At 38.8% G+C, this 12,412-nt stretch overlaps 1 protein-coding gene across 1 annotated transcript in view; it reads left to right on the top strand.

Moving 5' to 3' along the window:
• The window catches only part of LOC117805275 (receptor-type tyrosine-protein phosphatase F-like), a 152,986-nt gene that overhangs the window by 104,501 nt on the left and 36,073 nt on the right, over positions 1-12,412 (top strand). The window contains exons 17-20 of the mRNA XM_034673956.1: positions 2,060-2,257; positions 8,130-8,293; positions 9,909-9,920; positions 10,929-11,077. Of these exons, the coding sequence (XP_034529847.1) occupies positions 2,060-2,257; positions 8,130-8,293; positions 9,909-9,920; positions 10,929-11,077 (523 nt within the window). The remainder of the gene's footprint in view (positions 1-2,059; positions 2,258-8,129; positions 8,294-9,908; positions 9,921-10,928; positions 11,078-12,412) is intronic.

Genomic DNA, 12,412 nt, shown 5'->3' on the forward strand with positions numbered 1-12,412 from the left:
TTCTTGCAGCTTCATGGTTGCTGCAGTCCTCACCACAATTACAGCTTCTGAATTGGATGAGCTCCTTTAAGAGCCACTGGATCTAGTGTTGGAACTGGCTCATAACTGTGGACCCCTTCCATTAATCTTTATGTTTTATTAGAGACCTTTATGAACACATTGGTGAAGACATTTTTGGGTTATGATATAATAATAATCTATTTGAAAGGTGTGTTGATCCCAGTATGAATATTTCTGCTTCGTCAAAATGTCCCTTTTGTAACTAGATTCAACTCCCTGCAGTCAACAAAAGATAGATTTATTTAACATGATTGCATTCAATATTATTATTAGGTATAATTTTATTATAACATCATTATAATTATTTTGTTCCATCTATCATAACAATAACAATCCGCATCAGAACCAGAATCAGCTTTATTGACTAGGTACAAGTGCACATTCCAGAAATTTGACTCCAGTAAACTTGGCTTTCTCTGTAAAAATTAAAAACATGATGATATGTGCAAAGCTACATTAGACATCAAGCATTTAACTCATATAAACAAGATGTGTAAGACAATAAAAAATAGTGCAAAGGCTGCTGAACGATAGAAACGTGTAAATATCTACCTACCTTAGGTGAAGAGTTGAAACAGTTTGTGTCTGGAGTGTGATGATTCAGATGAGATGATACTTGCCTGTGTCCTGACCCTGGACCGGAATGTACAGAACAGACTGAATGATCACAGTGTAGAACTGGATCAGCAGCTCCTGAGGTAGGTTGAACTTCCTGAGCTGGCACAAGAAGTATAACAGCTGCTAGGCTTGTTTCTGTCTACTGTATGTGGGAGGATTCAGAAACCTGACAGTGTCAACAGTAGACACAAAGCTGTTGAGGATTGGGGGTGGGGAACCTTCTACTGAAGTCAACTGTCATCTCCACAGTTTTGCGCAGGTATAGCTTCAGATTAGGGATGCAGGATATTATCGGCACATTATCAGTATCGGATGATATTGGCTTTAAAATGAACTATCGGATATCGATCAACACGCCGATATCCGCCAATATAATTAACCGATAAAATAATGGGCTGCTGCACACATGTTGGGCTCAGCTTTTAAGTTAAATTTGAATTTAAGCAGCAGTCTGTAATGTATATGTAGCTGACTAATCTAAGCATATTTACTGTCAAAGAGTAAACCATTTTATTTAATTTGGGTTTATTTGCTGTACAGTTGCACTTTTCACATGTTCCTTGTGAACAGAGGTTAGGTTTACTTACTATGTCAAATGTGAAATTGGCCAAATTTGCCCTGGTTGTGTTGTTATGATTGTCTCAGGGAGAGCATCATCAAAGTTTTAAGTAGGATGTATCTGTATCTGTATGAATTTAGTTTATACTTAAATATGCAGTTTTAAGTATTAAGTATTTTACTTATTTTGCACAATAAATGAATATAATATAACAAATGTGATAAGGGTATCACCATAGTACTGTACGTTAATTCCAATATAGAAGAGAATTGATGATCTCTGCAATTAGGTGTGCGGAAAAAAAACATTGGTAATCGGCTAAATGAGTTTTAAAATAACAGTATATCGGCAAATAATCCAATATCGTGCATCCCTACTTCAGATGGTTCTGACCACACCAGAGGATCAACTGCTCCACCTCCTATCTGTGCGCAGAGTTGTCACCATCCCGAAAGAGATGAGCCCAATTACAGTGGAGTCATATGCAAACTTTTTGTTTGACACAGGTCCTCTAAGGTGCAGTCGAGGGGATTACACCCCATGAACACTCCCCATGAGGGCACCAGTGCTGAAGGTCCTGGATGTATTGTTCCTCAGCCTTACCTGCTGCCTCCTGTTAGTCAGGAAGGTAGATTACAAAGATGGTTATCCATTGACAGGTGGAAGATAGCACAGTGATTAACACAGTGGTCTACAGCTACCACTGAGAGGCTGTGGCTCAGTGGGATTAAAATGTTGATTAAGTGCAATAATAACTTTGTTATGCTCTGTTGTCATACAACCTATGCCTATTTCTGTAATGTTCTGTCATCCCTCTTGCAGCTCCTGGAATCTGGTACTAACAGCAGTTTGCTGAGCCAGGATTTCCTTCAGCCTTATATCACTGCCAAGCTTGATGATCTGCCTGAAATATTTACTCTTGGTGATGAGAAGAAATACAACGGCTACCACAACAAACCTCTCACTGGCCAGCAGCAGTACTGCTTCTTTGTTTTGGCTGAGTTGACTGAACAAGAGTCTGTGAGTAATATCTATTGTTCTATAAGGATGTATACAGCATTTACAATATAAATATTAGAGATATATTTGTAGTTTCCCATTTTTTAGTCAAACTTCAGATTTTGATTTTTACTCAACACAGAGAATGAATAGAGATTAAAAATATATTACTAATGATGTTAGGGAAGTGGGAGGTACTGGATTAGAATAGTTTGTGCATCTTTAATTAAAAAGTGAAGCCCATCCACCGTGTAGTGTTTGTTTTTAAAGCAGGGAATGTCAGAATCATGCTAAGGGGCAATATTTGTTTCAACAAGACATCATAGGGTCAGAGTGTATTTCACCAACATTAATATGATACAAAACATGAATTTATACTTTCAGTACATTGTACTTTTAACAAGAAGTGAGCCTTGTGTGTTGGCACCAAGCGGCAACCTCCAGCCGTGAGAATTGAAGCCAATGCAGAAGTGTTAAAAACTGCATTTTCTCGAGTGTCCGCTTGAGGCCTGGCTCCGGAAGTACAGGAAACCACATTCACACCAATTCAAAGAGACGCTCTTTACAGCAGAAATAAACATGTTTACAGCCTGGTTCAAAAAACAAGTGTAGTCTGATAGCTCATTTCTCGATCGGCACACACTGTATGGGGTGAATTTTTTCATAACGCGCCAATTCTTAAGATATTATTATGACGAGTTTTCTATTATGAGAGGCACAGCTAACTTGATTGACAGGCGGGAACACTGTAGCTGTTGGCGAGGAGGCTCAAAGCCCGCCTCTTTACCTCCCTCTAGCTCGACAGCACTAATGTTGAGTTCAGCATTTACAATATGGCTGCCGCCCACGATTGGCTTCAAAACAGCGCTTCAGAAACAGATAGGTGACGTCACGGAGACTACGTCCATATTTTATACAGTCTATGGTTGGCACACGAGGGCCATTGAAAAAAATAGAGTGAGAAGAGAAGAGTAATATTCTGAGATTAAAGTCATGCATTTTAGTTATTATCATTATTATTTTCAATAATCCTATTCATTTTTATGAATTATTTCTTGTGGATAAAGCATTGACGAGACTAAAGTTAAGGCGCTGTTTATTCGTTTACCCTCCTATTATCCTTGGGGTCAATTGGACCCCATTCAATGTTTAACGTCTCTAAATGAATGACTAACATCATTTTTTTGACTTCATATTTCATGACTTTTCCTAATTTAATGGGGACAACTAGGAAAACTTAAAATTAAAATGTTGATAAGATTCCAATTTACTGGAAAAAATAATTACACATCGGTGTTCATTGGGGACAATTTGACCCCAGGCTGTTTTAGCTGTATATAACATAAGAAATTTCAACATTTTGCACACATTTGTTTTGGTTGTTTTGGATGATATTGAGGTCACTACAACCATGGACACTTCCACATGTGACTGCAGGAGCTGGGATCGAACCGCCAACCTTTAGATTGAGATATAATATTTCCAGCCACCATGTCTCTAAAGACATCCAATGATGTGTCTGTGTCATATGTTTTGATAACATAGAAAGAAGGCAGGGCCGACGAGAGCATGACAAACAGGCAACAGTTTGATGTTCTGTTTTACAAATAAAGTTCTTCTGAATACTTTAAATTGTGTTTACGCTTGAAATATATTTTATTTAAAGGGTTATTTAGGTAGTCAACAAAGAAACATAAAGCACCTGACACATAAACCTGGGGAACAATCAGTTTGTGGAGGTTTAAATTGCTGGGGTCAAATTGACCCCAAGGATAAAAGTTGTAAATTTGAGGGTAACAGGAGGGTTAACAAACTTTGATTATGGTCCACAAACAACTACTGTATATCTTGATGATGTAAATAGTATGGGCTAAAATCACCGTCACTGACCAAGATTAAGATACTATAATGTAGCATTATATGATATCAATGCCTAATTTATGTTCCAAAACAAGAACGACAAAAAAGTCAGAATATATTAAAACTGTACCAAACTGGACAGGAACATTTATGTAAGGTGTGATTTTATATAATCTAATAGATGACTGCAACTCCTGTATTATTGCAAGGACATGGATTATTTGGGTAAACAGGGAGACAGTTGCAACTGTTGTTTGTGCTGATAAAAAAGTTGATTTATTAATGTCAATTGGCATGTTTGATTTTCTTCTCAAGCTGAGCCCCAAAAATGAACAATCCTTAGTTATGCTTAGCTTCTTTTGCAGATGCAGCGTGTCCATGGTTCTGAAACAGAGCAGCCTGGTTGCTGTCACTCAGAGAGACACAGCTGATGGTTGGCACTGCTCTTCAGTTCTTTTAGATCCATTATTGAGAATAATTCTGCATGCCTCAGGCTCTCTACAGTTTGGATGTAGACATTTTGTGACTTTTTTGTCACTCTTCTGGACACAACAAATTAAGCAATGGATATTATTAGTGTCATGTTATCTACTTTTATATTCACCTTATTTTTGGCGGTTGAACGGACGCAGGCAGTTAACGCTTATTTTGTGAAGCAGTTCAGGTCCCGTACTTCTGGTAATGGTAAATGCCAGTAGCTTGACTAATTCAAAGCCGATAGAGCAACAAATCTCTCCAAAGTGATGTCTTTGAGGAAAACGTGCATTATGTGTGCCGTCAGAGGATGTCACAACAGCTGGTACAAACGGAAAAAAAAAAGCATCACAATGATGAATATTTCAAACTGGATGTCCAGCACAAAACGCGGAAGTACATCATAGCTTTACTTCAGCATTCAAAAATAAGGTGAATAGGTCTGATCACTAATGAGCAGCATTCAAAAACATACTTCCTGTTTAATGGTGTACAAAAAAACACTGTGGCAATGGCGTATGGCACAGGTTTATGCTCTTCACAGGGGGATTGGGGGGAAAGTTCTGGGATGTACAGTCATGGCCAAAAGTTTTGAGAATGACACAACCATTAATTTTCACAAAGTCTGCTGTTTCAGTTTTTATAATGGCAATTTGCATATACTCCAGAATGTTATGAGGAGTGATCAGCTCAACTGCAATTAATTGCAAAGTCCCTCTTTGCCTTGAAAATGAACTTTATCACCAAAAACACATTTCCACTGCATTTCAGCCCTGCCACAAAAGGACCAGCTAACATCATTTCAATGACACACAGGTGTCACACACATTAACACAGGTGTGGGTGTTGATGAGGACAAGGTTGGCGATCAATCTGTCATGATTGAGTGACTTTAAAAGGAAGATGGTGCATGACACCATTGTTCCTCATCTGTTAGCCATGGTTACCTGCAAGGAAACACGTGCAGCCATCATTGCATTGCACAAAAAGGGCCTAACAGGGAAGTTTATAGCAGCGAGTAAGATTACACTTAAGTCAACCGTCTATCGAATTATCAAGAACTTCAAGGAGAGAGGTTCAATTGTTGCCAAACAGGCTCCAGGGCGCCCAAGAAAGTCCAGCAAGCGCCAGGACCGTCTCCTGAAGGTGTTACAGCTGCGGGATCGGGCCACCACCAGTGCAGAGCTTGCTCAGGAATGGCAGCAGGCAGGTGTGAGTGCATCTGCACGCACAGTGAGGCGAAGACTTTTGGAGGAAGGCCTGGTGTCAAGGAGGGCAGCAAAGAAGCCACTTCTCTCCAGTAAAAACATCAGGGACAGACTGATATTCTGCAGAAGGTACAGGGACTGGACTGCTGAGGACTGGGGTAAAGTCATTTTCTCTGATGAATCCCCTTTCCGATTGTTTGGGGCATCTGGAGGAAGGCTTGTTTGGAGAAGACGAGGTGAGCGCTACCATCAGTCCTGTCTCTTGCCAACAGTGAAGCATCCTGAGACCATTCATGTGTGGGGTTGCTTTTCGGTCAAGGGAGTGGGCTCTCTCACAATCTTGCCTAAAAACACAGCCATGAATAAAGAATGGTACCAGAACGTCCTCCAAGAGCAACTTCTCCCAACCATCCAAGGGCAGTTTGGTGATGAAGAATGCCTTTTCCAGCATGATGGAGCACCTTGCCATAAAGCAAAAGTCATAACAAAATGGCTCGGGGAACAAAACATTAAGATTTTGGGCCCTTGGCCAGGAAACTCCCCGGATCTTAATCCCATTGAGAACTTGTGGTCAATCCTCAAGAGGCGGGTGGACAATCAAAAACCCACATATTCTGACAAACTCCAAGCATTGATTATGCAAGAATGGACTGCCATCAGTCAGGATTTGGTCCAGAAGTTGATTGACAGCATGCCAGGGAGAATTGCAGAGGTCTTAAAAAAGAAGGGTCAACACTGCAAATATTGACTTATTGCATGAATTCTGTGTAATTCTCAATAAAAGCTTTTGATACTTATGAAATGCTTCTAATTGTATTTCATTATACCATAGAAACATCTGACAAAAACACCTACAAACCCTGAAGCAGCAGACTTTGTGAAAATGTCATATTTGTGTCATTCTCAAAACTTTTGGCCATGACTGTAGGAAGAAACTTTTGAGTGGAATTCGGCTAACCGTGGCTTCAAACTTCATTTATCGCTTTAGACCACTCTCTCAAGCTCTCCATGGTGACAGCCGATAGCACACGCAAAATCCTCATAGAATAGGGCGGTCCACACCACTTTTGCACTCGTTATCATTTGCGCACGCAGTCTTAGTAGATCAACCGCAACACGCCCAGAAATAACACGTGCAAAATTATTATTTGCACACGCAAATTAGCGCTCGTTATTTGGGATCTTAGTAGATCAGGCCCTCAGACTACAACATGTTGATTAACTGCAACAGGACAACTGAACAGGATCATATTTCAGACTCTCAGTGTCCAGTTTTCTCCTTCTTATTGAGAAAAATAAACATTTAAACGCGGTCAGGTGTCAGCTGGGAGCACAACCAGGTCAGAATCAGTCCGACTGTGGAGAAAAAAAGCTCTCGTGGAGACCTGTCACTCAGCTGCAGCCCCCAGCTGAGCCTCTCCGCTGTGATCAACACCTTCAGTCAACTGATTCTGAAACATGCTTTAAAGTTAAAACACCTCCACTCAGCGAGTGACGAGAGAGCAGACAAGAGACTTCATGATGTTGAACAAGCGGAGTATAATGCAGATATGTCTACTGTTTAAAAATAATTTCCAGATACAAATTATGTTGAATCGATTTTAATCCACCCTTATTTGTATCGATTTCTTACCGTCTTGCGATATATATCCTTACATCCCTAGTGATGAATAATATTATCATTACATCATCTATTACCACCTGTACCTACAACTCCCACTATCTATTATTGATGATATTTCCTTGTTCTTAATATTTTGCATGCTGTGCACTCCAATTTCAGTTTTGATTAATTATTTTCGATTTTTGCAAATGTTTACTTTATGATGGAATGTTAATTTCCATTATGCACTTGAGGGACAAATGCTAATAATTAATCTGAAGGCTGGGAAAAGTTTGATCCGAGCTGGTTTGGTCCCAGGTCTCCAACATTTAAGCTCAAAATAATACCATTGTGCCATAGACTTGAAAAGTATGTCTGCCATATCTGTGCTGTGTTTACAAAGTTATCAATCTTTGAGCGCATTCACTGTAAAGCAGCCAAGCATGACTAAGTATTGTTCATTTTTTGGGCTCAGCTTAAGAAGAAAAGCTAACATGCCAATTGACATTAATAAATCAACTTTTGTATTTGAAGTCCTCTCAATACAATAACAGTTCAATTGAATTATACATTTTTATGGTTCCACATATTTTTGAGTAGTTACATGTTTGTTGATGGTAACTGAGCCCCGGGTGTCAGGAAAAGCACAACCTCATTCAGTACAAAATGTTATTTTATGTTAGTATACTATCCTGGTTTGGTTCTGCAACTGTTAACTAACTCTGTATCATCCTCTGATCATTTGTAGCAGAGGACATTTACATCCAGCCCATTCTCTGAGCCAATAATAACGATGCTCCACAGTGGAATAGACCAACAAGCGGAGGACTCCGAGATGCTGTGGGTGATGGGTCCAGTCCTGGCTGTCATTCTCATCATTATCATAGTCATTGCTATCCTCCTTTTTAAGAGGTGAGTCTTACAGACACAACGGCACAAATGTGTTGCTTTTGAAGTGAAACCTTAATGTTTTTTATTTTCTAACCTTACCTTGCCTATTGTATGCTCTTATTTAATTTTATATTTGCACTCATTGGGAAGGGCCCCACCTTCTTTCAGGCTGAAATTAGACAAATAACACTGTTAAAAGAAGAACCTAACAACAAAAACAACAACGATAATAATAAAAATAAAAATTACTTAATAATAATAATAATCATCATAATAATAACTACAATAATAATAATGATAACAGCAATAACGATAACAATAATAATAATAATAATTATTATTATAGCAATAAATTATTATTAAACATGGAACCACCAACACAATTCTTTTCCAGCCGTGTCCCACAACACCCATCCCAATTAGCTGCATCGATTCCAAAACCTATTCTAAAACCTATTCTAACTCTAAAAACAAAACTGTCTCGCAAGGTTTTAGAAATATTTCTGAAAGTCATCTATATGTGTGGCCATCCTTAGCCACTGACAAGCTATTTGGTTCACTAAATGGCAACACTACCACCAAGCAACTGAGCCACTGAGGATTTTAATTAAAGTTGTAATGCCTCGTTTGAACAATACCTACTGCACTTGGGACAAGGTCAAACTGTACGAAAATTTAACACCAATAATTCTCTCATCAGATATGAGACCTCAAGCAGTGTCACCTGAGCAAAGATGTAGCCTGTTTGATGGTCTCACTCCATCCATCCCTCCCTTGTTGCCAAATTTGTTGTGGAATAAGTGTTAGAAAATACAACAACAGAACATGCAGATACAAAATGAGATTATTGCAACTGGAATGGCCAAAATAGCAACTTTTGTTGCTTTACAGCATCGTAACACCAAGCTATTTTTAGCACATCATCGTGGTGGCATAAGCAGACCCAATCCAATCTCTTTGACAATGAATCAATGGTGCCAGAAATCCATGCTTCTTTTTAGGAACTCATACCCTCTACCTCATGTTCCAAATGATTCTCTCATCTCAAACAATGGTGTCAAATATACCAGGACGCACAAACATAGTAACTGGAACTCTAACAATGGAATCATGTGGACCAGAAGTTACAAAATGATTTTAATACATTTTATATTTCTCTCTAAACCATATGCTCCTGTCATTTTTAACTATATAGTCAAACATGAGGCAGTAACACTATGAAAGATGTGTTGTAACTTCTTGTTCATCAAGCAATGTCACCAAGATTGTTTCAATTCATGTGTGTCCGAAATAAGTGTTGTCTCTGTGCACCTCTCTGTTTTTCATTAGAACAGCACTGTACTTACATCAGTGTAGAATATTGAGGGTGTGGGATTAGATCATTTTAAAAAATAGATTTTTGTAGGCTAAAATTCTCTAAAACTGCTGAAGTTGAAGCTGCTCATGGTAATGTTAATAATAAATCCATAATACTAAATAGAGCAGTGTAGGATAAGTAACAAAGTGGCTATATTGTGCTCTTGCAGGTGCATTTCTCATTACTGTGACATTTTGTGGACTTCCTGCTGTTGGGCCCTTGAGAATGAGTTTGTTTTTCCTCCTTTGTTGTCTGTCTGCCTGCTTTTTGTGGATGCAGCACACAAGAAAGGTAAGTACCTTTGTTTGTTGTTAAACTGCTTCACCCACCAAGTCTATTCTTTAGATGGGAAAGATCCTCTGTGTGTATACTTCATCATTATACTTCTTATACTTTGAAGGCACTTTGAGGAGTTTTTATCTTGTATTTGTAAGGTCTCATTCTTTTACTGATGCCTCTTCATGACCCACATGGTAAACACAATTACAAGCGAGAAGGTTGTTTATGTTTTCATTATGGATTTTTGTAACACCAGCGTCCAATAGGATATTGATATCACCAATGTACAGTAGCTAACTGTGCCCAGAAATATATCATGCCACACATACCCACACAGTTAGCTCATTGAAATAAAAAAAAAGAAAGAAAGAGCAAACAAAAAATTCAATAAACAGTTATCACGTGAAATGCAGTAATATAGAAATAAACCTTTGAAATAAACAGACGTAAGAAATAGAATAATGCTTGCTTTAAACTCCCTGGAGTGGATTGTGGAAACAATACAACAGCAGATGCAGAAACCAGTGCCCAAGTAGAGGACAGAGGGTGTGCTTCCAAAGATTGGTACAACCATCCAGCTGTACTGCTGTGTGGTGCCATCAAGGTGCAATCTGATTATTACATACAGCTGAGTGTACAGGCAGGGAGAGGGGAGAGGCCCTATCCTGCCACATGGCCATGAACAGGACTCAATGTTCATGATGACGTGTGAACGCGTCACTTCCCTTTCAGGACAAAATCATTGAACTGGGTGAATGTTTACATCATTTATTTTACTTTATTCGTTTATAAAGGGACCATGTACAATATTAAACATTAATGTTACCATTTAATGCATTTTACCAGAGTTGGTTTTAAGCTCATTTACGCCAGCAGTCCCTTGGCAGGTCACAATTGTTCCTGACATTTTTCATGCTTTGTCTAAAATCATTCACCATTTTAGGGTCAAGTAACTTGGACCTGACCTTACTTGGTCACATTTTTTCATGGTTACCTCACAATGCATCTTCTTCACCCCAGGAAACGAACATCTCCAACCAAACAGGAGCACGTGACAGGGGTGAAGGACTCACTTCTGACCAACGCCTCAGATCCTGTGGAGTTGAGGAGAATCAACTATCAGACCCAAGGCATGGAGACACACACACAAACACATCTTTCCACCATCTGTAAGTCTCTGACCACAAAGCTTTTCTTGATAAACGTCTCAGCTCTCACAATTTGACTTTTGAATGAGGTCTCATTTTCATAATTGGAAGCGTACTAGTGCTGCATGATTAATCTATCACAAACACAAGCACCCAGACTCTCTCCTGTGACAATAGTCACAGACTTCCTGGCACATACGCTTGTGTGACTTTTTAAAAAAGTACTTCAGGTGCTGTTTTTATAAATACAGCATCATTTCCCGGTACTAAATGCAGAAATACTGTGGTGTGATGGTATTATTTTAGGCTTGCAATGGCTTCAAGATGGAAAGTGTAGACTCGTCGGCTCATGTAGCAGTTTGGAGCCTATTTCCACCACAGCACAGTCGCAGCAGCTGCCCTGAAGAGAAAGCAACAAACGTAAAATACAAAAACATATGATACAACAAATATTTCGAAGAATACACATAATGGATGTAATGTCAAATTAATCACATCAAAATCAATCATAAGTGTTCACTGAAGTTCATTAATGTTATCAGAATCAGAATCAGAAATACTTTATTTATCCCGAGGGGAAATTCAGTCAGTAAAGTTGCTCCTGTACACAATAAATAAGAATATCAAATAATATTAATAGAAGAAATTAATTAATAAGATCTAAATACAAATACAATGAAAATAATGATAATAAAAGTATGTACAGAAGACAGAATAAGCTATGCAAAAAATAAATACATGGTTGAAGTCCCCGGAGATCAGGAAGAGGGCACTCTGGTGGTCTGTCTGGAAATCAGGAAGAGGGCACTCTGGTGGTCTGGTGGCAGCGTTGAGAACACTGGACCGACCTTTGTGGATGCAGCGACAATTTGTGTTCACAAACGATGTTTTTAAGAAGTGATTTTGAGCCCATGCAGGAATATTCATTTCAGAGTCATGTCAATATTTAATGCAGTGCCAGCTGATTTCCCAAAGATCACAGCCATCCAATATTGGATTTGGGCCTTGTCCCTTCTGTACAATGATTTTTCGAGTTTCTCTGAATCTTTTAATGATATGTACTATAAAATTCTATTTTTACTGGGAAAAATTCCAATCAGCTCTAATTAGTGGCACATGAGCATGCATATATGCAATAACAGTATGTGCACATAGATGTACAAACGCATGTTTGCCAATGCAGGTACAGGTTATTTGCCACACGTGCATGTGTATGGCTAAGTTGTGTTTTTTTCCCACACAGAGTCACATGAGCGTACATGTTGGACTTTTATAAACATTCACATGACTGTATGTATATGTTTCCGGATTTTTATGCTTAAACCACATCATTTGTTGTGAAATGTGTTTACTAGT

This window comes from Notolabrus celidotus, chromosome 2 (assembly GCF_009762535.1).
Source record: "Notolabrus celidotus isolate fNotCel1 chromosome 2, fNotCel1.pri, whole genome shotgun sequence".
Lineage (NCBI taxonomy): Eukaryota > Metazoa > Chordata > Actinopteri > Labriformes > Labridae > Notolabrus > Notolabrus celidotus.